Genomic DNA, 25,188 nt, shown 5'->3' on the forward strand with positions numbered 1-25,188 from the left:
CTGACTTACTTCACTCTATATGACAGACTCTAGGTCTATCCACCTCATTACAAATAGCTCAATTGCGTTTCTTTTTATGGCTGAGTAATATTCCATTGTATATATGTGCCACATCTTCTTTATCCATTCATCCGATGATGGACACTTAGGTTGTCAATAGCCCAGCACCTTTTTTAATACTTTGATGGTGGATCTCCTGGGCCACCACTGGAGGGTATCATTAGGGCGTGCACAGAGTAGATCCACACAACATTTGTGTCTCTTGAAACATCCTCTGTTAAATGTCTGGGAAATTCCAACATTTCGACCATGTTGACTATGGCTTCCTTTGGCTGCTATAACAAGTTAGAACAAACTGGATGGCTTACAACAACAGAATTTTTTTCTCTCATAGTTCTAGAGGCTAGAAGTCCAAAATTCAGGTGCTGGCACAGACATGTTTCCTCTGAAGCCTCTAGGGGAGGATTTTTCCTTGCCTTTTTCAGCTTCTGGTAGCTCCAGGTATCCCCTGGTTTGTGGCTAAATCACTCAGTCTCTGCCTCTGTCTTCACATGGCTTTCTTCTCTCTGGGTCTGTGTCTCTTCTCCTCTTCTTATAAGGATGAGCTGAACTGTTATGAGCTGAACTGTGTTCCCCCCAAATTTATATGCTGAAGCCTTAACCTCTAGTACCTCAGAATGTGACTGCATTTGGAGATAGGGTATTTATAGGTAGAGGTAATTATTTTAAAATAAGGCATTTAGGGAGGGCTTTGATCCAATTTGACAGGTATTCTTATAAGAAGAGATTAGGACACACAGAAACAAGATGGATGAACGCCCACAGAAAAAAGACCATGTGAAGAGGCAGCAAGAGGGCAGCTGTCTTGCAATCCAAGGGGTGAGGCCTCAGAGGAGAGCAAGACTGCTGATGCCATCTTCAACTTCCAGCCTCCAGAACTGTGAGAGAATACAACCCTGCAGCTTAAGCAACGCTATCTGGGGTACTTTGTTATGGCTGCCCTAGCAGACTAACACACTAGTCACATTGGATTAGGGCCCACCTCAATCCTAAACATGACCTTGTATGACCTCATCTTAACTTGGTCATATCTACAAAGACCCTATTTCCAAATAAGGTCACACATTCCCAGGGTTAGGACTTCAGCATATCTTTTGGGGGTACACAATTTAACTACTAACAGCCACCTTGAGTCCGATCATCAGTAAACCAGCTTAGCAGATCTTAACGCCATCCCCAGGGGCTCCAACTCAGCTAATGAGAGGCACTGGTGGGTAAGAGAAGAGGGGGGGTCAGAGTATGTATTCCAGCTCCTTCTTGTTGGGTCACTGCGAGTCGACTGTACAGATTCTGGTAACTGTTCTCTTTGCAGACCTTTGGTTTGCTAGGTGGGGAGAGGGCAAAGGAGAGGAGACTATCAATGGCTCCTCAGTGTTGCTAGCTGTGCCCATCCCTTGTTGGTTTTGTAAGCAGATTAGGTAGAAAGAAAGAGAACCAGGCATGGCTTTCTTAACATCAGAAGCCATTTTTGACCTAAGCCATTTTGTGATCTAAGCCTGGCCACAATGCTCGCCCTTGAACATCTCAGTAATTAATGATCTTAAGGGAACAAAAGAACACAGAAAACAACTGTTATCAGGCAAGAGAAGTAACAACAGCAAAGATAATATATCAGGTGTAAAGACTCCCAGTTCTGTTTCAATGATAAAGATTAGCCTGAAGTACTCAACCACCAGACCAACTGGAACCTAAGGGATGATGATGTTGACATTTTCTGACCCTCATGACTTCAAACAACTAAAGCTTGGACTCTGTCAACTGCCCAAACCTCTTCATGAATATGCAGGTATGCTTAGCTTAAAACTTCCCCAGTTTTGCTATCCTAGGAGACACCACTTCGGGGATAATCCCCAGTGTTCTCCTTAATTGCTGCAAGTAATAAATCCTTCCTTCTCCTGATCTTCGGCTTGGTTGTATCTTTTGGTTTGACACCTACCAAGAGTTGAAGCCAGTTTTTGGGTAAGTTTCTCTAAACCCCATCCACACATTTGCAAATAGCTCTTTTATCGACCACTCCTCAGCCACCCAGTCTGAATGTGCCACGTTTCCTGCTGGAGCCCTGACTCATGCAGGCCATTATCTAGGCTCCTTTTGGGATTGGGGCACAGTGTACTTGTCAGAGCAGGATTCTTCATGTGTGCTAAGCAATTCTCTTGATTGTAAATCTTGGGAATGGTCTCAAGGACTGGGTTGGGGCAGCTTTAACCCAGACTGGAGAGATTTCAGAGACTAAAATGTGGATGTTACAAGACCCATGAGGATTTACACCACTATTGCAAAGGGCTAGTTTCTTCCCCTTGCTGCATCGCTACCCTTGCACAGTGGCTTGATGGTTCCTCCCATCAAGAGGTGGAGTCTTCCTCCATCCTTTGCAACAGAACTAGCCTTAAAATTGCTTTGGTCAATGAGATGGTAGCAAAATGTGAAGCTCAGAATTGAACCACAATGTGGACGAGCCCGAGTAGCCTGCTGGAGATCAAGAAACACCTGTTGCCCCAGCAGACAGCTAGCCAACTGCCAGACATGAGTGAGGCCATTTGGGTCCAGCTAGTCTCTAGCTGACCCACAAGCTGACCCACAGATGCATAGTGAGTGCAGCCAAGATTAACTGTGCCAAGCCCAGCAGAATCGTAGGGATATGTGGTTGTTTCAACTCACCAAGTCCAGGGTGGTTTGGGACACTGAAGAAGCTAAGGACTACATCTTCCAAATCAGAGGTTGCACTGGCAAGCTCGCTTCTCTTGCATTTTTTTTATTACAAGTCCTATTTTTATCATGGGGTTTACAAATTGTTTTGATTATGGTGAGAAGAGGCCTGGAATAAACTGAAAGGAGGTTTGGAATAAATATTTTAAAATGAAGGGGGCTTGGGCTTCCCTGGTGGCGCAGTGGGTGAGAGTCCGCCTGCTGATGCAGGGGACAAGGGTTCGTGCCCTGGTCTGGGAAGATCCCACATGCCGCGGAGCGGCTTGTCCCGTGGGCCATGGCTGCTGGGCCTGTGCGTCCGGAGCCTGTGCTCTGTGGCGGGAGAGGCTGCAGCAGTGAGAGGTCCGCGTACAGAAAAAAAAAAAAAAAAAATGAAGGAGGCTTACCCTATATCAACATTTGCAGAAATTTACTCCAGAAGCTGGTCTCATGGTATTGTATTACTTCCTCCTGTGATGCTAAAAAGGCAGTGTGGGGCCAATAAAGTTCCCTAAAACATTTGTTAAGGTCTGTGTTTTCACATTACCATTAGACCCCCAAGGAGGACTTTCTACTGAGAAGCATGTCAGGAACAGGTACTAACACTGAAAACTGGAAAGACTCTCCTGGTTTGTGGTGAAGTTATTTCGTCTCTAAATTAGTTCCTAATGTTTGCAACTCTTACATTTCACAAAAGTGGAATCTGTGACTACAGAGTATAGGTAAGTTAGGCATCCCAAGTCAGATCATTTCTCATTGTGATATGTATTTTCCATTTGTAGCCCTCATCACAGTACAGTCTTTTTTTTTTAATTTTTATTTTATATTGGAGCATAATTGATTAACAATGTTCTGTTAGTTTCAGGTGTACATCAAAGTGATTCAGTTATACCTGTACATGTATCTATTCTTTTTCAACTTCTTTTCCCATTTAGATTATTACAGAATATTGAGCAGAGTTCCCGGTGTCTGGCATGCACTCCTAGTTGTGGCATGTGAACTCTTAGTTGTGGCATGCATGCAGGATCTAGTTCCCTGACCAGGGATCGAACCAGGGCCCCCCCTGCATTGGGAGCATGGAGTCTTACCCACTGGACCATCAAGGAAGTTCCTGTCGGATTTTGATATCAGGGTAATGGTGGCCTCATAGAGTGAGTTTGGGAATATTCCTTCCTCTGCAATTCTTTGGAATAGTTTGAGGATAGGTGTTACCTCTTCTCTAACGTTTGATAGAATTCGCCTGTGAAGCCATCTGGTCCTGGATTTTTGTTTGTTGGGAGTTTTTAATCACAGTTTCAATTTCAGTACTTGGGATTATTCTGTTCATATTTTCTATTTCTTCCTGGTTCAGTCTTGGGAGATTGCACCTTTCTAAGAATTTGTCCATTTCTTCCAGGTTGCCCATTTTTTTTGGCATATAGTTGCCTGTAGTGGTCTCTTATGATCCTTTGTATTTCTGTGATGTAGGTGTAACTTCTTTTTCATTTTTAGTTTTATTGACTTTAGCCCTCTCCCATTTTTACGTGATGAGTCTGGCTAAAGGTTTATCAATTTTGTTTATCTTTTCAAAGAACCAGCTTTGGTGGGGACCTCGATGCCCAAGGAGACAGGAGGACCCCCAAGCAAACTGCTACCGCACATGGCTTGCAGGATCTTGGTTCATGAGCCAGGGGTCGGGCCAAAGCTCCTGCAGTGGGACCCCTGAGTCTGAACCACTGAACTAACAGAGAACCTCAGACCCCAGGTAATATTCATCAGAGTGAGGTCTCCTGGAGGTCCTCATCTCAGCACCAAGATCCAGCTCTACCCAACAGCCTACAAACTCCAGTGTAGGAAGCCTCAGGCCAAACAACCAGTAAGACAGGAGGAACACAAGCCCACCTATCAAAAAAAAAAAAAAAAAAAGAGACAGCAAAAAAAATATGTCATAGATGAAGGAGCAAGGTAAAAAACCTATAAGACCAAATAAATGAAGAGGAAATAGGCAATCTACATGAAAGAGAATTCAAAGTAATGATAGTAAAGATGATTCAGAATCTCGGAAATAGAATGGAGGCACGGATTGAGAAAATACAAGAAATGTTTAACAAAGATATAGAAGAACTAAAGAACAAACCAAAATGAACAACACAATAACTGAAATGACAAATACACTAGAAGGAATCAATAACAGAATAACTGAGGCAGAAGAACGAATAAGTGAGTTGGAAAGGTGGAAATAACTACTGAGGAGCAGAATAAAGAAAAATGAATGAAAAGAACTGAAGACAACCTCAGAGACCTCTGGGACAACAACGCACCAACATTCGAATTATAGGTGTCCCAGAAGAAGAAGAGAAAAAGAAAGGGTCTGAGAAAATATTTGAAGAAATTATAGTCAAAAATTTCCCTAAAGTGGGAAAGGAAATAGTCACAAAAATCCAGGAAGTGCAGACAGTCCTGAGGGATAAGCCCTAGGAGAAAAACACCAAGACACATACTAATCAAAGTAACAAAAACTAAACTCAAAGAAAAAATACTAAAAGCAGCAAGGGAAAAATAAAAAATAACATACAAAGGAATCCCCATAAAGGTATCAGCTGATTGTTCAGCAGAAACTCTGCAGGCCAGAAGGGAGTGGCAGGATATACTTAAAGTGATGAAAGAGAAAAACCTACAACCAAGATTACTCTACCCAGCAAGGATCTCATTCAGATTCAACAGAGAAATCAAAAGCTTTTCAGACAAGCAAAAGCGAAGAGAATTCAGCACCACCAAACCAGCTTTACAACAAATGCTAAAGAAACTTCTCTAGGCAGAAAACACAAAAGAAGGAAAAGACCCAAAATAACAAACCCAAAACAACTAAGAAAAAGGTAATAGGAACATGCATATTGATAATAACCTTGAATGTGAATGTATTAAAAGCCCCAACCAAAAGACACAGACTGGCTGAATGGATACAAGAACAAGATCCATGTATATTCTGTCTACAAGAGACCCACTTCAGACCTAGGGACACATACAGACTGAAAGTGAAGAGATGGAAGAAGATATTCCATGCAAATGGAAATCAAAAGAAAGCTGGAGTAGCAATATTTGTATCAGATAAAATAGACTTTAAAATAAAGACTGTTACAGGAGATAAGGACACTACATAATGATCAAGGGATCAATCCAGGAAGATATAACAATTATAAATATTTATGCACCCAACATAGGAGCACCTCAATACATAAGGCAAATGCTAACAACCATGAAAGGGGAAATCAACAGTAACACAATAGTAGGGGGCTTTAACACCCCAATTACACCAACGGACAGACCATCCAAACAGGAAATAATAAGGAAAAACAAACTTTAAATGACACAATAGACCAGATAGATTTAATTGCTATTTATAGAACATTCCACCCAAAAGCATCAGAATACACTTTCTTCTCAAGTGCACACCAAAACATTCTCCAGGATAGATCACATCTTGGGTCACAAATCAAGCCTTGGAAAATTTAAGAAAATTAAAATCCTATCAAGCATCTTTTCTGACCACAATGCTATGAGACTGGAAATCAATTACAGGAAAAAAACTGTAAAAAACACAAATACATGGAGGCTAAACATCATGCTACTAAATAACCAAGAGGTCACTGAAGAAATCAAAAAATACCTAGAGACAAATGACAATGAAAACACGACACCCCAAAACCTATGGGATGAAGGAAAAGCAGTTCTAAGAGGGAAGTTTATAGCAATTCAATCTCACCTCAAGAAACAAGAAAAATCTCAAATAAACAATCTAATGCTACACCTAAAGCAACTAGAGGAAGAACAAAGAAAACCAAAGTCAGTAGAAGGAAAGAAATCATAAAGATCAGAGCAGAAATAAATGAAATATAAACGAGGAAAACAATAGCAAAGATCAATAAACCTAAAAGCTGGTTCTTTGTGAAGATAAAAAAAATTGATAAACCCTAAGCCAGACTCATCAAGAAAAAAAGAGAGAGGGGCTTCCCTGGTGGTGCAGTGGTTGAGAGTCCACCTGCCAATGCAGGGGACATGGGTTCGTGCCCCAGTCCGGGAAGATCCCACATGTCGCGGAGCAGCTGCGCCTGTGAGCCATGGCCGCTAAGCCTGCGCGTCTGGAGCCTGTGCTCCGCGGCGGGAGAGGCCACAACAGTGAGAGACCCGTGTACCGCAAAAAAAAAAAGAGAGAGAGGACACAAATCAATTAAATTAGAAATGAAAGAGGAGAAATCACAACTGACACCACAGAAATACAAAGGATTATAAGAGACTACTACAAACAACTATATGCCAATAAAATTGCCAACCACAAAGAAATGGACAAATTGTTGGAAAGGTACAATTTTCCAAGACTGAACCAGGAAGAATTATAAAATATAAACAGACCTATCACAAGTAATGAAACTGAAAGTGTAATTAAAAAGCCTCCAACAAACAGAAGTCCAGGACCACATGGCTTCACAGGCGAATTCTAACAAACATTTAGAGAAGAGCTAACACCTATCCTTTTCAAACTCTTCCAAAAAATCGCAGAGGGAGGGACACTCCCAAGTTCATTGTATGAAGCCACCATCACCCTGATAGCAAAACAAGAAGAAGATATCACAAAAAAAGAAAATTATAGACCAATATCACTGATGAACATAGATGCAAAAATCCTCAGCAAAATACTAGCAAATGGAATCCAACAACATATTAAAAGGATCATACGCCATGACTAAGTGGGATTTATCCCAGGGATGCAAGGATTCTTCAATATATACACATCAATCAATGTGACACACCATATTAACAAATTAAGGAATAAAAACCATATGATCATCTCAATAGATGCAGAAAAAGGTTTTGATAAAATTCAACACCCATTTATGATAAAAATTCTCCAGAAAATGGGCATAGAGGGAACCTACCTCAACATAATAAAGGCCATATATGACAAACCCACAGCAAACATCATTCTCAATGGTGAAAAACTGAAAGCATTTCCACTAAGATCAGGAACAAGGCAAGGACGTCCACTCTTGCCACTCTTATTCAACATAGTTTTGGAAGTCCTAGCCACAGCAATCAGAGAAGAAAAAGAAACAAAAGAAATACAGATTGGAAAAGAAGTAAAACTGTCACTGTTTTCAGATGACATGATACTATACATAGAAAATCCTAAAGATGCCACCAGAAAACTAGTAGAACACTACTTAACACCACACACAAAAGTAAACTCAAAATGGATTAAAGACCTAAATGTAAGACCAGACACTATAAAACTCTTAGAGGAAAACATAGGAAAAACACTCTTTGACATAAACCACAGGCAAGATCTTTTTTGACCCACCTCCTAGAGTAATGAAAATAAAAACAAAAATAAACAAATGGGACCTAATTAAACTGAAAAGCTTTTGCAGAGCAAAGGAAACCATAAACAAGATGAAAAGACAACACTCAGAATGGGAGAAAATATTTGTACATGAAACAACAAAGGATTAATCTCCAAAATATACAAACAGTTCATGGAGCTCAATATCAAAAAAACAAACAACCCGATTAAGAAATGGGTGGAAGACCTAAACAGACATTTCACCAAAGAAGACATACAGATGGCCAACAAACACATGAAAAGATGCTCAAAATTACTAATTATTAGAGAAATGCAAATCAAAACTACAATGAGGTATTACCTCACATGGGTCAGAATGGCCATTATCAAAAAATCTAGGAATAATAATTGCTGGAAACGGTGTGGGGAAAAGGGAACGCTCCTGCTTGTTGGTGGGAATGTAAATTGATACAACCACTATGGAGAACAGTATAGAGGTTCCTTAAAAAAATAAAAATAGAACTACCATATGACCCAGCAATCCCACTACTGGGCATGTACCCTAAGAAAAACATAATTCAAAAAGAGAGATGTGCTACAATGTTCATTGCAGCACTATTTACAATAGCCAGGATATAGAAACAACCTAAATGTCCATTGACAGATGAATGGATAAAGAAGATGTGGCACATATATACAATGGAATATTACTCAGCCATAAAAAGAAATGAAATTGAGTTTGTAGTGAGGTGGATGTACCTAGAGTCTGTCATAAAGAGTGAAGTAAGTCAGAAAGGTAAAAACAAATACCATAGGCTAATGCATATATATGGAATCTAAGAAAGAAAAACAAAAAAGGTACTGATGAACTTAGTGGCAGGGCAGGAATAAAGACATAGATGTAGAGAATGGACTTGAGGACACGGGGTGGGGAGGGGGAACCTGGGGTGAAGTGACAGTAGCATCCACATATATACACTACCGAATGTAAAATAGATAGCTAGTGGGACGCAGCTGCATAGCACTGGGAGATCAGCTCGGTACTTTGTGACAACCTAGAGGGGTGGGATAGGGAGGGTGGGAGGGAGGGATATGGGGATATATGTATTCACTTTGTTGTATGACAGAAACTAACACAGCATTGTGAAGCAATTATACTCCAATAAAGATGTATTAAACAAAACAAACAAAACAAAAAAAATCCCCAAAAAACAAAGAACCAGCTTTTAGTTTCATTGATCTTTTCTACTGTTTTCTTCATTTCTATTTCATTTATTTTTATTTATTTTTTGCGGTACGCGGGCCTCTCACTGTTGTGGCCTCTCCTGTCGTGGAGCACAGGCTCCGGACGTGCAGGCTCAGCGGCCATGGCTCACGGGCCCAGCCACTCTGCGGCATGTGGGATCTTCCCGGACCGGGGCACAAACCCGTGTCCCCTGCATTGGCAGGGGGACTCTCAACCACTGCGCCACCAGGGAAGCCCATCTATTTCTACTCTGATCTTTATGCTTTCTTTCCTTCTACTAACTTAGGGTTTTGTTTGTTCTTTCTCTAGTTGCTTGAGGTATAAGGTTATTTGTGATTTTTCTTGTTTCCTAAGATTTTATTGCTATAAACTTCCCTCTTAGAACTGCTTTTGCCGCATCCCATAGGTTTTGGATTGTTGTGCTTTCATTTTCATGTCTCTAGGTATTTTTTGATTTCCTCTTAGATTTCTTCAGTGATCCATTGGTTGTTTAGTAGGATATTGTTTAGGCTCCATGTGTTTGTGTTTTTTACAGTTTTTTTCTTGTAGCTGATTTCTAACCTCATAGCATTGTGGTTGGAAAAGATGCTTGATATGATTTCAATTTTCTTAAATTTACTGAGGCTCACTTTGTGCCCAGCATGTGGTCAATCCTGGAGAATGTTCTGTGTGCACTTGAGAAGAATGTGTATTCTGCTGCTTTTGGATGGAATGCTCTATAAATATCAATTAAGTCTACCTGGTCTAATGTGTCATTTAAGGCCTGTGTTTCCTTATCGACCTTCTGTCTGGATGATCTGTCCATTGATGAAAGTGGGGTGTTGAAAGTCCCCACTATTATTTTGTTACTGTCCATTTCTCCCTTTATGGCTGTTAGCATTTGCCTTATATATTGGGGTCCTCTTATGTTGGATGCATATATATTTACAATTGATATATCTTCTTCTTGGTTTGACCCTTTGATCATTATGTAGCATCCTTCCTTACTTCTTTTAACAGTCTATTTTAAAGTCTGTTTTGTTGGGACTTCCCTGGTGGTGCAGTGGTTCAGGATCCAGGGGACATGGGTCAAGCCCTGGTCTGGGAGGATCCCACATGCCGTGGAGCAACTAAGCCCATGCACAACTACTGAGCCTGTGCTCTGGAGTCCATGAGCCACAACTACTGAAGCCCGCGTGCCTGGAGTCTGTGCTCCACGACGGGAGATGGCATCATAATGAGAGGCCCACGCACCGCAACAAAGAGTAGCCCCTGCTCTCCATGATTAGGGAAAGCCTGCGCACAGCAACAAAGACCCAACACAGCCAAAAATTTAAAAATAAATTTAAACATTAAAAAAAAAAGTCTATTTTATCTGATATGATATGGCCACTCCAGCTTTCTCTTGGTTTCCATTTGCATGGAATACCTTTTTCCATCCCCTCACTTTGTCTGTACGTGTCCCTCGATCTGAAGTGTGTCTCTTGTAGATATCATACATATGGGTCTTATTTTTGTATCCATTCAGCCAGTCTGTGTCTTTTGGCTGGAGCCCTTAATCCATTTACATTTAAGGTAGTTATCAAAAGTATGTTCCTATTTTCATTTTCTTGTTTTGGATTTGGTTTTGTAGGTCTTTTATCTTCCTTTCCTCTTTTGTTCTATTCTCTTGTGATTTGATGACTAACTTTGGTGTTGTGTTTGGATTCTTGTGTGTGTGTGTGTATCTATTGTAGTTTTTTGGTTTGCAGTTACCATGAGGGTTTGATATAGCAGTCTATATATAAACAAGATTGTTTTAAGTTACTGGTCTTTTAATTTCAAACACATTTCCAATATCCTGCATTTGTGCTCTCATCTTCTCACAATTGCTGGTTTTGATATTTACGTGCAGATGATTTCCTACACTTACCTTATGTTTGCCTTTACTTGTGAACTTTTCCATTTGTAATTTTGTTTCTAGTAGTGGCCTTTTCTTTTCCGCTTAGAGAAATTCCTTTAGCATTCGTTGCAAACCTGGTCTGGTGGTGCTCAATTCTCTTAGCTTTTGCTTGTCTGTAAAGCTTTTGATTTTTCCATGGAATCTGACTGAGAGACTTGCTGGGTAGAGTTTTCTTGGTTGTAACTTCTTCCCTTTCATCTCTTTAAATATATCATGCCACTCCCTTCTGGCCTGCAGAGTTTCTGCTGAGAAATCAGCTGATAACCTTACAGGAGTTCCCTTGTATGTTAATTGTTGCTTTTCATATTTTTTTGTCTTTATTTTTTATCAACTTGATTACCATGTGTCTCAGCATGTTCCTCGTTGGGTTTATCTTACCTGGGACTCTGTGCTTCCTGGACTTGGGTAACCATATCTCTTCCAGTGTTAGGGAAGTTTTCAGCTATTATCTCTTCAAATATTTTCTCAGGTCCTTTCTCTCTCTCTTCTCCTACTGGGACCCCTAAAATGCAATAGTTGGTGTGTTTAACGTTGTCCCAGAGGTCTCTTAGACTGTCTTTATTTCTTTCCATTCTTTTTTTCTTTATTCTGTTCCATGGCAGTGATTTCCACCATTCTGTCTTCCAGGTCACTTACCCATTCTTAATGCCTCAGTTACTCTGCTATTGATTCCTTCTAGTGTAGTTTTTACTTCAGTTATTGTATTGTTCACCTGTTTGTTCTTTATTTCTTCTAGGTCTTTGTTGAACATTTCTTGTATCTTCTCAATCTGTGCCTCCAATTCTTTTTCTGAGACCCTGGATCATCTTCACTATCATTACTCTGAATTCTCTTTCTGGTAGATTGCCTATCTCCACTTAACTTAGTTGTTGTTCTGGGGTTTTATCTTGTTGCTTCACCTGGGACATATTCCTCTACCGTCTCATCTTGTCTAAATTTCTGTGATTGTGGTTTCTGATCTACAGGCTTGCAATTCTACTTGATTCTGCTGTCTGCCCTCTGGTGGATGAGGCAGTCTGTCTAGGAGGGCTTGTGCAGGGCTCCTGGTGGGAGGGCCTGGTTCCTGCCCTATGGTGGGTGGAGCTGGGTCTTGTCCCTTTGGTGGGCAGGGCTATGCTCAGAAAGACTTTAAGCAGTCTCCTGATGGATGGGGCTGTGCTCCCGCCCTGTTGGTTGTTTGGCTTAAAGAGCCTGGAGACTGTTGGGTGGGGCTAGGTTTTGTGGGGGTGACTGGCAGCCTCCTGGAGGATTCACACCAATGAGTTCTCACCAGAGCTGCCACTGACCATGTCTTTGTCCCCACAGCCACAGCCGCTCCCTACCTCTGCTGGAGACCCTCCAATACTATCAGGTAGGTCTAGCCCAGTCTCTTAAGCAGTCACTGCTTTTTTCCCTAGGTCCAGGTGTGCACTAAACCTTGTGTGTGCCCTCCAAGAGTGGAGTTTGTTTCCCCCAGTCCTATGGAATTCCTGAGATCACACCCCACTGACCTTCAAAAGTCAGACTCTCCGGGGTTCCTCCTCCCATTGCCAGACCCCCAAGTTAGTGGGGTTCAGGACTTCCACTCCTGTGGGAGAACTTCTGTATTCTATTTTCCAACTTGTGGGTTGTCCACCTGGTGGGTATGGGATTTGATTTTATTGCGATTGTGCCCCTCCTACCATCTCATTGTGGCTGCTTCTTTGTCTTTGGGTATAGGGTATCTTTTTTTGGTAGGTTCCAGCATCTTTGTTGATGGTTGTTCAGCAGTTAGTTGTGATTTCAGTGTTAAGAAGGGGTGAGCTCAAGTCTTTCTACTCTGCCACGCTTTGCTATTGCCAGTCATTTATTTTTGTAAATGTGTGATGCTCATCTTCCCCCCCGCCCCGTGGACGCATCGCATGGTCCACGAGGGCAGGGCATATGTCTGTGCTGTTTACAGCATCTTCTTCATCACCAGACTGACTCTGAGTTTTCAGTTTCCCAGAGCACAGCATCATTTTCTATCTAAGTTCTTTTGAGATACAGTATTTGAATTGGGGTACAATATGCTGACATTTTACTTCAAGCTGCATATACCAATTTGCCTAATCACGACATCATACATTTGTGGTTTCTCCAATGCCACTCACATCGAGTGGCATTACAGTGATGCTTACACCTTTTTGCCTTTTCTAACTCCTTTTGTAACTTTCTTTAACTTCAGCATTTAGAGGTCAGGAAGATCAGGAAAAGCAGCAAGAGACTGATCAGAAAGGCAGGAGAAAACCAGACAAGTGCAGAGTCCCAGAAGTCAAGAGAATAGTGTTTTTCAAGGAGTGCTCAATTACTGCAAATGATGAGTGCCAAGAATCATCAGACACATCAACTTAAGAAGAGCTTTTGTGGAACAGATATAACAGCAAATGGAAGAAGAGAAATTGGAGAGAGAATACAGGAACTTGTTCAAGAAGACTAGAAGCGCTGGGCAGGGTACGCACAGGAGAGAGGTGTGGGCTGTCTTGGGAGTAAAGACCCAGAGAGTGTGGTGTTATGGAAGGCAAGAGAAGGGAGTGCTGCAAGGAGGGTCAAGTGCTGGCAGGTCAAATAAGACAAGACCAAAAATTCCACTGGGGCATGAAAGAGAATAATCCAAGAACAGCATCTTTAGCATTAAGCAGCATTGATCTGTTCCTGATGAGTGGAGACAACTCAAAGCTCACTCTAGAGCACCAGAGGGAACCAGGGCTTTGGGTATGTGATGTGGCTTTGCTCTTATGAGAAAGACTTGATGGCATGGTGGAGAGAAGGAAGCAAGGGAAGAGTGGTCCTTGAGAAGGAGGGAATAGTTCCTTTCTCCTCCTGCAGAGGCAGGTGCATTTCACCAAGGACACAGTTCTAGCCACCAGAAAGTTTCAGCTGAAGGTCTGTGCATATTTTGCCCCACATTTACTAATGTTGCTCCATGACCAGGATAGACCAGGATAGACTGGTCATTTAAACCTTAATAGCTCTCAAGTGTCTATTGCGTCAGTTTCAAGCTGCTGGCAGTCTATACTGGGTTCATGCTGTGATCTCAGCTGCAGCCCCTCCATTGAGGTATAAGGCAGTGTTCTGCCGGTCTGACACGGCTCTGACCCATCCCTTCTTCCCCATGGGCCTCACGTTCTGGCCCCACTTCCTCATTCTTTCTATATCAGCACAGGACCTATTTCTTCTGGCAAGAGGTATCTCCTACCTCTTCTGGTCCACCCTTCTGAAATGCTTACTGCCCTAGACTTGTAGCACACAATTTTCACCCAAGTATTCACTATGCCACATGATAACTGTTTCATTAGCCAGATCAAGCTCCCATCTTGGTTATCTATGGCCCTTGGCTATTAGGAACACAAGGACAAAGTAGACTATAGTGATCAGCGCCTTGGACCAGGTGACCCTCCAAGCTTCAGTTTCTGAAAACCAAGGTTAACTAGAAGTACCTACCTCACAGGATTGTAGTGAGGATTAACTATAAATGTATGTGCCTGGCACACAGCAAGTGCTCTTCAAATGCTAACTATTACACAAATTAGTTTCCTTCTCCCCTTTATTATCTCCCAATCAATTCTCCACATTGCACCACCCCCTCCACCACCACCTCATGGTGCCAGATGCAAGGTGGGTACACAGGAGTCATTGTTTCTTCCTATGTGTCCCTGACTTGATAATTCCTAAATTTATGGGAACAAAATGAGGTTTGAGAGAAAAGTCATAGCTAATAGTGTACTGAAACATGCCCTTCTACTTCTAAAATGAATAGTTGAGAGCTGCTTAACACAAGTTTTCAGCTACAGAAAATACATTAAAGAAAGAATTCTTTAAAAATTCCTTTAAATCCTACAGGAATCTATATGTAAATAACAAACATGGGTGGAATATTTTAACCTAAGTCTGAAACTTCCCATGTTGTGAGTCTTCCATGCTGGTGGAAAGCCAATCTGGGTAAAAACTGATAACTCAGATAAAGGTTCAAGGGCTTTCTTTCCTAAACCTCAGGAGACCCACCCTGGTTTTCAATGACCCTCTCTTCTGCCAGGAACTCCCACATTCCTCCACTCAAAATTTCACTCAAATTGTCTCCAGACTCAAATACTTGATTTTGACTACTCCAGCCCATTTGTTTGCAATCACACTGTCTTCAAAATCCTGTTTTCACTCCCTCCAGCCCTCCCCAGGAGATTTTAAGCCCCCTAAGACCAGACTATATTTTTCCTTTATATATGTCAAGAGACAACTACAGAATATTTCACATACTCAACATATGTTGATTAATTTATATGAGACATTTCTGGAATACTTTCCCAGCTAATCATCACTATTCTGCAGGTTAATTTTGTTCCTTCTTAAAATCTTGATGTGAAGCAGGGATCAGCAAACTATAGCAGGCAGGACAAATCCAACCCATGAGCTAAGAATTTTTAAATGTTTTTAACAATCCTTTAAAAATGTAAAAAAATAAAGACTATGCAGCTGCAAAGTCTAAAATATTTACTATCAGGCCCTTTATAGCATACTTGACTGAAGTTCTAGACAAGGACATAAGAAATGAGTGCAAGAGGGATGACCCAAAGGGCTCCCAGAAACCTCACTGGCCCCTGAGGTACCTCTAGGCAAGATGTTTCTTTATCCTCTTAATTCAGAAACAACTCCAAGTGCCTGATTTTGTGGATAAACGCCAAGGAGCCTGCCAACTCTGAAAATCACTACAGCTATCTGCCACTTGCCATGCTCATTGCAGGTGAGGAATAATGAGAAGGGAAAATAATATTAGTGGGAGGTTATGAATAATAAAAAGCTGTGTAATATTAGATAGACAAATTCAAGTTCATAATGAAATTTCCTTAAATTTGATAAAGATGCTGAAAATGTTCCTTGCAAATTTTTTTATACTTAAGTTTCTTTTTTTTTTTAACAAAGCTCTGTACATAAAAATAAATATACAGAAACAACCCCTTCAACTCTCTGCATCAGTAATCCTCGCTGGTGGGCTCACCATTTACAAGGAAGACATCATTCAACGCAACCTGTCACAGAGACTGTCCTACCAACAAGGACCTGTTAACTTGAAGGATCATTGCCAGGTCTCTTTTATCAAGATCGCCAATCACTTGGAGGCCTTTAGCTATCAACTAGCAATGACCCATGAAATCAGTGAACACAGTCACTGGCTTCAGTGCAGTGTGACCAACTGCAACTACTGCCTAGTGGCCACGTCCATGCTCTATGCTGCCTTCAACCCTTGAAGACACAGATGCAGTTAAGAAGAGAAAGAAAGCCCCCTCCCCCTGGGTAGTCACTGTGAGAAGCGTGCATAAGGCAATTGAGTCGAGGGTTAAGGATTCATCTTGCTAGTGTCAAAAGCAACACTAACAAGATTCTTAGCCTCATCCACCAGACGATGGACCTCTGCGTCCAGGTCTCCAGGAGCAGGTTCCACCTCCTTCACCAGACAAAGGGTTGTAACCTGTGACAAGAGAAAAGAAGCAGAACAGTGCTGGAAATGTTCTGTATCAAACATAAAATTGTGAGCCTGACATGCAAAGCACTGCAAAGATATGGATTCTATTCTCACAAACATTTTCATACAACTTTCAGCTACCGTATGACAAAAAAAATTTACATGGTCACTGCAGTTTGAACTAACTTTCTGGTGGGAATAAAACAAGCCATTCAGCTTCTCTGTTTTAACTCTCCAAACACGAAAAACTACCCAAAACACACAAAAAAATTTGCCTGAAAAACCTCTCAAGATGGCTGGATTTAAGTATATAAAGGCTTCTACCTGCAGTGCTTAATATAATGTATACATTCAAATAAGAACTGCTCAACCTACAGAAAATAAATTTAAAAAACCAAAATCAAAAAGAATGGAACTCGTTACTTCCACTAGTCAGAACTGGGTAATCCACATGCCCCAGTCCCCAACCCCATCCCTGTCCACTCATTAGCTTCCTAAAGTTAATGGACATTTGGCAACCAGGTTGACTGATCAGGCTTTAGAGCCAGCAAGACCTTAAATGAGGTGGTTTTGCTCCTTACTTACTACAGAATCTTTGGTCACTAACTCCCTGTGTCTCAGTTTCCTTATTTGTAAAGCCAGGCCAGTCAAAGCCCCTAGCTCTGGATGCATTCCATTTTCTACAATTCCCTCCTAAATACCACCACTCTGCTCTGAAAAATAGTCTTGGAAGACTATTCCTTGCTTGGAGCAAGAAAAAGATTCAAAAAAGCATTTCCTTTTCAGACACACCACTTCCCTACAGCAAGCCAGCTTTGGGTGTTGTCAGAGCCCAGCCCAACTTGTGTCCAGTCTGCACAGAGCCCAGGTTCCAGACTCCTGACAGTCCTCCAATAGGCCAGCCAGGGTTCCACACCTCTGCCTCTGCAGCACCCCCCCATAGAAAACCCCTCTCCCGGACGGAGGATAGTCTTTGGCCTAAAACTGGCTCCTACATAAAGTATTTTAATGCCTTTGCGCTCCCCTCTCTCGGGATTAACAGGGAACTCCTGGCAGATCACAAAGGTTACTCATTTTCATTTGTGTGGGAGTCCCGTCTTCCGAAAAGGACGTGAAAGTCCTTAAGGATGGGTTAAGGACAGACTGCTATGGTTAGGGGGCTCAAGGATGTTGCATGCAGAAGCTCTCTGAATGAACATCTGTCCATGCCTCCTTGAGAAAGTTATTTGTAAGAAACAAGGCGGTCCTGGCTGGAAAGACCAAAACCCCTGTGTCCTAGCCTCTTGACAAACTTACCTGCAATACATGCAAACTATTCCTCGCCCCACTTACCACTCCCCTTATAGGACTGTGTGGGATCAAGTGAGAATACTAAAATACAAGTGCAACCATCCAATTATTTCCTGAGGGCCTCGAGTGACCTCCTTTTTCAACTGCCAATCAAATGCTGACTTTTGTGAGGCCAAGGAGGTTATAGGCCTCCTGGAAACAGGACTTGAGCCCACATCCTTGCCCAAGGCCCACAGGGCTCAGCACGTTGGTGACTTCCAGCCATTGAGGGCTGCTTTGCATCTGATTCTTTTATTTAATCTTCATAACCCTAAACTTAGGAATTAGTCTCAATTTACGGACAAGGAAAAAGAATCTTGTTTTTAAAGGTAAGTGTATCCTGTAATTGTTCAGAATGCTTTGATGTTTGGTACTTACCTCCTCGCCGCAAGGGCTTTCTGTCAGATTTTCGTTTTGGGATGACTAATGAAGTAGAAGGCCCAGGACTGTCTTCTTCCTGTTTGAACATACACAGGCTTAAGAATCTAGTTAAAAACATTCTACTCCAGGGACTTCCCTGGTGGCGCAGTGGTTAAGAATCCAACTGCCAATGAAGGGGACATGGGTTTGAGCCCTGGTCCGGGAAGATCCCACATGCCGTGAAGCAACAAAGCCCACAGGCTACAACTACTGAGCCCACATGCCACAACTACTGAAACTCATGTGCCTAGAGCCCGTGCTCCACAACAAGAGAAGTCACTGCAATGAGAAGCCCGCGCACCGCAACAAAGAGTAGCCCCAGCTTGCCGCAACTAGAGAAAGCCCGTGCGCAGCAACAAAGACCCAATGAAGGTTACATCACCTGAGGCTTTCTTGTATTTCCTTTGTAACTTTTTCCTTCTCGCATGCTATCCCACATTTCAATCTTCTGTCTCCTTTTCTCTTCTTCAAGCTGAGAAGAATCACACATTGTACAGTATGAATTCATAAGCTACCATCTTTCTCAAAGAAAATGTAATTTTGATAATTTTTAATCTAAATGTCCTTCAAACACACCTTCACCTGCACTTTCTTCAGTTAATAAAACAGTTATCATCTAGTGGTGTGAGTTTAACTCACCAACAGAACCTTTTGTTTTTGTATACTATTAAAGAAAGCAAAAAGTGTCACAGAGAAAAGAATACTGACTCTTGTTCTAAACTGGACATTTTTGGTAATGGAGAATAACGCTGACCTGGAAAGGGTGAATGTGGCTGGCAGGCCTGCTTTGTTGCTACCTGGTTGCGTCACCTGAGGAAAGTCACTTAACCCCTCTACTTCAAAGGCTATGAGGATCCAATGAGAGCAGATTTGAAAGTTCTTTGAAACTCAAATACTATGGGAGCATAAAGGAAAACTAATCTCAGCAGAAAACTATGTCCAACAATGAGCACCTGAGAAAGCTTATACAGTAATTATGCAGTAAGCAGGAGGGAAACACAGTGCCCTGGGTCTCTGACTCTGCTTCCTCCTCCTTGAAGAACAACTGGGTACTGCAACTTAAGTTCACACAAACGTCACTAACTCTCTATTCCCAGTAGAATCCAGACCCAAACTTTAGTTCATTCTGGTTCCAATTGAACTGTGATGTCACAAAGATATGTAAGAAGATGCCTTAGAAAGCACATATCCAGAAATTTCTCGATGGCTTTCAGGGTTCATCACTGCTAAATCCACATGTCTGTCCCTTCATGCTTCCACTGTCTGCAAGTACAGGAGGTCAAAGAGGAAACAGTCTCTTGATCTGAAGGTTGTTTTATGCTCATAGCTAACATGGAAAACACCAGAATGGAACACTGCTGACAAATCCTGAGACCACAAACAAGACAGCTGACTGAACTGTGAGTCAGGCAGATTCTGTTTGTTAAGTTTGTTAAATACACAGAACTACAACTTTAAAACTGAACATAGGCTTCTATCTTCTCTCCAATTTTAGGAGGCGCACATCACAATTTTTAAAAATAATCTTTTAAAAACTTTTTTTCAGCTACATCAACAAATTGGATAAATGATCAGGCTGTTTTACTAATGCAAAAAACTCAGACCCTCAAGTCATTAATTTTGACATGCAGAAGGAATTCAACTTATTCTATGGCTCCAGAAACAAAACAAATGGTTGGAAATCAGCAAAGGAAAAAACTAAAATAAAACTGCTTAAAAATGGCATCTATGTATACTATGCTGCCATTTCTATGTAAAAATGATACATGCATGTGTTTATATATGGATAAAATGTTTCTGGAAAAACACCTAGAAAGCTTAACATGGAATGCTTGGGCAGCAGTAGATAGGGGAGCAAGGAAGGCAGAGACTTAATTTTCATAGTACAGATTTTTGTATCATGAATTTGTTTTAACCTCATGTGGTTTAGAAAACTACATAAATAATAGGAATGTGCTAGTACATTTTAGGTTAGTGACTATTTAAGTGGAAGATGGGCAACCCACTGAACACTGAAGAAGGCTGCTGAGAAAGGTGACCAAGAGGGCCGAATGTGTGTAGTAGGTGTTGTCTTATTCTGTCTTTTTCAGAAAGGTAGTAGGTGTTGTCTTATTCTGTCTTATTCAGAAAGGTACTCCATACTGGAAACACCAGAGACACATGCAAGACCAGGAGGAAGACCAACTTCTCTGGCTTCCTTCTGAGGAGAAAAAAAGGGGCCCAGAAACATCTGCACTGAAACTAGAAAGCAGAGTCTACACTTAGTTGTTTCAGTTACAGAGAATGGGTCCAACCTGGTGCGTGACCTTACTCCTGTGAAGAGCAGCACAACCCACCTGGCTGCTCAGGTCACTTCAATAGCAGCCTTTGGTTCTTCCTCCCCCCGCCCCCCAAAACCTTTTACTACCCCTACAACCAAACCATGTGTCTTTAAAAAAATCTTTCAAAACTCCATCTCCTGCTCTCCATCTTGTCCCTGGGTTGAGCCCATCGCCACCCTCCCCTGGCTCTCCTTCAATCCACTGAAGAGCAGCCGCACCAAGCCAGGTCATATGACATGCACGGCTTGAGACCAACCATGGAGCAAGAGGCTGAATGTGTGTCTGGTGGTACGGCTCCTGTACACAGCAAACAGTTTTGCTGGGTGAAATGCTGCTGTGAGGGAACCACTTAAAAGTAAAAACATAAATACAAGACACCCTTCTTTAAGAGTATTTCTCCCTAAACAGTAAGAAATTGCACAAGGAAAACATGCTGAGCAATACTTAGCTAAGTGGAAATGATTCGGCCTGAAATAGTTATTCTTTGTATCCACCCTAATGCGCATGCACATGCACACACACACTTTTACCCACTAAACCTCAAATATCATGTATTCAAACTAAAACCAGTTCATACCTGTCTTAGTTTCTCCTTATGCTTTTCAACTTGTGCATTTAATTCATCTTGCATTTTCAAACGAGCAGCTGCTAAAGCCTCCTGTCGTTTAACAACAATATCAGGTTCTAAAATGTCAGAAAAAAATTGGGATAAAGCACCTTGTGTAATATAAAATGGAAACTCTTGAGGTCTATATTATTAGAAGTGTACAGAAGTCAGGCAATGCAAGAATATACTTTTACATGAATAAGTCTATTCTTCTGCATATATTTTACTGCTTAAGGGGAGGCGCGGGGCAGCGGACTATCCCATCGCCACAGTTCATAGCCCTTGTTAAATATCCAAAGCATCAGAAATCTCTGTTCAAAACAGATTTCTGGGCTCCCTGAGCAATTCCAATTCAGAGAGTCTGGCATGGGCTCCGAGACTGAAATATAAGTGGTCTGATGGCCAGTGAGATTGCATTCCACAACCTGGATACCGCCTAACACCCAGTCTCTAGGTTGACCAGAATTCTAGAAGACAACCAAGGAAAGATAAAAGTTTTCTGATCATTAGCCATCACCTAATTAGCCCAGGTCTACACCAGAAAGAGGTGAAGATCATCAGGTATTTTATCCTTGTTTTTACAGGAAAAAAAAAAAGAGAAAAATCCTTCCAGCTAGCATTAACAGAAATGACCACCCCAGGTATCTGTTTTTATCTGGTTTAGAAAACAAAGCAAATTATATAAATACACAATCAAGTTCTCTATTTTACTCAGACCACTGTGTTTAAGGAACACTAAGGGGAACTAGGCAGTGGTTTGACTAATTTTGTAAACAAGGAAACAAACTAGAACTTATATGTTCACATCAGTATCATCCAAAGGATATACGATCATCATTACTTATAGATAGTTAGCAGTGGAAACAGGTCACCTAACTGAATCCACGTAAAACAGGGGCCAAAGTAGCACAGGGGTGTGTCTGTGGTCTAGATGACTAGACCTTTATCTTTAAAAACAAAATTATAGTTCCACTTTCTAGAAATGTGAATTGTGGTAACATTTGGAACTGTTGGATCATTCTTAGAATAAAATTAATTATGTGTGGACTTTTTTAACCTAATTTTTCTAACAAAATTGTACAACACAAGGTAACAGCTTTCACTGCACATATACTTCTTGCAATGCTTCACTACAACAAACTCCTCTTCTGAGATGCCCATCCCATTATCTTATAAATCTACTCCTCAGCTGTCAGCAGGTCTCACAGAACCAGAGATGGCTGTACCAGGTGACTGTTCTCTAACACCAGTCATCCACTTCACAAAATCCTGCAACTTAAGCAAGATTTACTTTGTACTTTGTAGTTTTTGTTGGATATACAGCCAACAACCAAAAATGCTGAGATAACGGCAGGACCACAGGGTTTCATGGGAGAGGAGAGTGAAGGAATTTTCTAAGTCTTTCTACTAATGACTACATTTGTGTTATGTTTGCTTTCCTCCCCAGCCTCAGTAACTGTGGTGGCTCAGATGACTGATGATTTGTATTTATTTAATTATACTGCTATTCTCAAGACACTTAACATTTATTTTAAATATGTCCTCAGAAACTGTGGCTTCTAATTAGTTAAAGCTACTGTTTTAGAGGGAATAAGTTTTTGAAACAGTCAGGTGTAATCTGATATCAGGTCTGATGAGTAAGTTGTGAAAATCAAAATGCGGTGGATGTGAATAACTAAGGCTGAGTTTGTCACTCACGATTGTTCTAGAGATTAATGAGACTTAGTAGGCAGACCCATAAGTACGGAGCAGCTGTGAAGTCTTCACTTTAATCTCTCCTGTAAATGAAAAACCATGCAACACAATATGCAGTGAGTGCTCTACACACCATCAAGCGGGTTTTTCATCCCATCAAAAACTCTGAAATTAAAACAAAACAAAACAACACTATTGCAAATCACCAAAACCAACTTCCTAAGCATAAAACAGTTTTCTTCCCACACAGATCAGAAACGTACTTCTTACTCTTAACAACAGACTAACTTTTAAATACTAAAACAAGTAGGCGTAAAGCCACGTCTTCATTTGTTATCAGGCACTAACCCAGAGCAGCGGCAGCTCGATCCAGCTGCCTCTGCCTCAAGGCCCTCAGCCGGGTGAAGAGCTTCTGAAAGACCACGTAGAGAAGAATGCAGCTAAAGACGATGTACCAGCCATAGGTAGCCAGCAGGGAGCCCACTGAAAAGAAGAAAATAGTTTTCAAGAAACTAAAAATGATACTACCACTGGACTTTTCTATAACATTAAACAAAAGCAAAATAAGCGTAGCTCCTGTCCTCAAAACCTTCACGGTGTAGCTGAAGACCTAAGTAGGCAGTTAAAATAACGAGTAGTACAACAATTCATGGATCACTGAGAAGGGACTTCTCAGCTACCTGGGGAATAGGAGGGGCAAGTCCGGAGGACGTGGGGCACGCCAGCTGGGTTTTGAGGGGTGAAGGTAAGTGTATCCGACTCAGGAGGGCATAGGCCTTTCAGATCCACACTACATATAGAAAGGAGTGCCCATGGAAGGCTGATACAGCGCCGGATATTGGGGGCGTGGGTGGGGGTACGGAGTCGAGAGGCTGAGGCTTGAAGGCACACGCCAAGGGCGGAGAGACCCCAGTAACCGCAAACCCGGAAGGCTTGCTTCGCATAAAGTAAAGAACTCGCTTAAAAAAGGGCCGACCGCAACGCCCGAGGAAGCACCGCTCTGGGAGGGGCTCCAAGCGCGCTTCGGGACCACCGCCCAGGCCTGCGTGCAGCGCCAACATCCGGCTCCCGGCCAGGTCCGGCCCGTAGGGCAGAGGAGAACGACTCACCGAACATGGCGGCGCGCCGAGGGTGGCGGCGCATACCCGCTGCCCTGCGACCCCCGCCGACTCACCCGTGACGTGAAGGAAGCGCAGCCCTTCGGTCTCTAGGGCTGGCCGCGTGGACAGCTGATCCCCGTCCCGCTCCATGGCCGCCATCCCCTAGCCCGACCCGGCCAAACCGGGCCGCGTCAGCTCCAGCCTTAGTCTTCCGGCCGGCCCCTACGTACACGTGGCACGTCTGGGGCTGGCGTCCCGTCGTCCCGGCCAATCGCGTCGCGACCCGGCCCAGACGCTCGGCCTATCGCCGCGAGGGCGTGGCCGAAAGGGGGCGGGTGAGCGATCCGGGAAGGGCAGGGCTAGCCCTGGCCTGACTGGAGCCCTACCATCCGCTGCGCACTGGGTGGTCTAGCGGCTACCTGACTGACTTCCCCAGCCGACTCCGTATCGAATGTTTACCTTTGCACTGATTGGACACCGAGGTGGCAGGAGGTTGGGGCCGCCGAGAAACAGGATTTGAGCTCAGGCTCTTGCTCCGGGCACACTGGGCAACAGAACTCGGCAGATTGGCGATTCCCAGCCGTTGGGGGTTGCAGCCAAGGTCTGCCCCACCAAGCCGTAAAGAGCCTTCCCCTGCCGCTGCCGGTGTTAACCTTTCAGGCTAAGAAAGTCCCCGCCGACACCCGCGGTTCTCTCCTCCGGAATCAAAACCTCTTGGGAAAGAATTAGCATAACAATGGCTCCAACAAGCATTGGATCTTACTGAGTATCACAAGACGTCACAGTTATTTATAATAATGTCCTGGCTGTTTTCCCTGCCTGCAATGCCCTCCTCTACCCGCTTCCACTCCTCACCCGTCAACGCCTCTCTGAGCCCTACCTTAACCACCCTATTTGAAATTTGACCTTGAGGCATTTTTGGAGAAGGATTTAAAATGAACGTACCCAGCTGTGTCTCAAAAGAAGGGTTGAGAATTAGGAAGAGAAATTAATGAGCAGGCGATGACTTCAGAGCGCACCGCCATCGCCACC

At 42.5% G+C, this 25,188-nt stretch overlaps 1 protein-coding gene across 4 annotated transcripts; it reads right to left on the reverse strand.

The window, feature by feature from the left end:
* On the reverse strand, window positions 1-24,399 carry SELENOS (selenoprotein S). 4 transcript variants are annotated; one of them, XM_032623613.1, is made up of 7 exons: window positions 24,231-24,383; window positions 23,405-23,539; window positions 21,332-21,438; window positions 18,816-18,905; window positions 18,392-18,470; window positions 16,598-16,690; window positions 1-1,384 (listed from the first exon to the last, which is right to left on the reverse strand). In XM_032623613.1, the coding sequence occupies exons 1-6, from the start codon at window positions 24,313-24,315 to the stop codon at window positions 16,611-16,613; spliced, it is 576 nt and encodes a 191-aa protein (XP_032479504.1). In that variant the 5' UTR covers window positions 24,316-24,383; the 3' UTR covers window positions 1-1,384; window positions 16,598-16,610. The 4 variants fall into 4 exon arrangements, with proteins under 4 accessions (XP_032479504.1, XP_032479505.1, XP_032479502.1 ...); XM_032623614.1 differs by having other exon boundaries at window positions 81-1,267; XM_032623612.1 differs by lacking the exon at window positions 1-1,384 and having other exon boundaries at window positions 15,231-16,690; window positions 24,231-24,399.
* Between the last annotated feature and the right edge of the window lie 789 nt (window positions 24,400-25,188).

The sequence above is a fragment of the Phocoena sinus genome, chromosome 2 (genome assembly GCF_008692025.1).
Source record: "Phocoena sinus isolate mPhoSin1 chromosome 2, mPhoSin1.pri, whole genome shotgun sequence".
Taxonomy (NCBI): Eukaryota; Metazoa; Chordata; class Mammalia; order Artiodactyla; family Phocoenidae; genus Phocoena; species Phocoena sinus.

Coding starts and splice junctions, on each gene's coding strand:
- SELENOS (XM_032623611.1), bottom strand. CDS start 24,315: ATGGCGGCCATGGAGCGGGACGGGGATCAGCTGTCCACGCGGCCAGCC. Junction 23,540..24,230: donor GCGCTTCCTTCACGTCACGG/GTGAGTCGGCGG, acceptor TCTTCTTTTCAG/TGGGCTCCCTGCTGGCTACC. Junction 18,906..21,331: donor ATAAGGAGAAACTAAGACAG/GTATGAACTGGT, acceptor GATTCTTCTCAG/CTTGAAGAAGAGAAAAGGAG.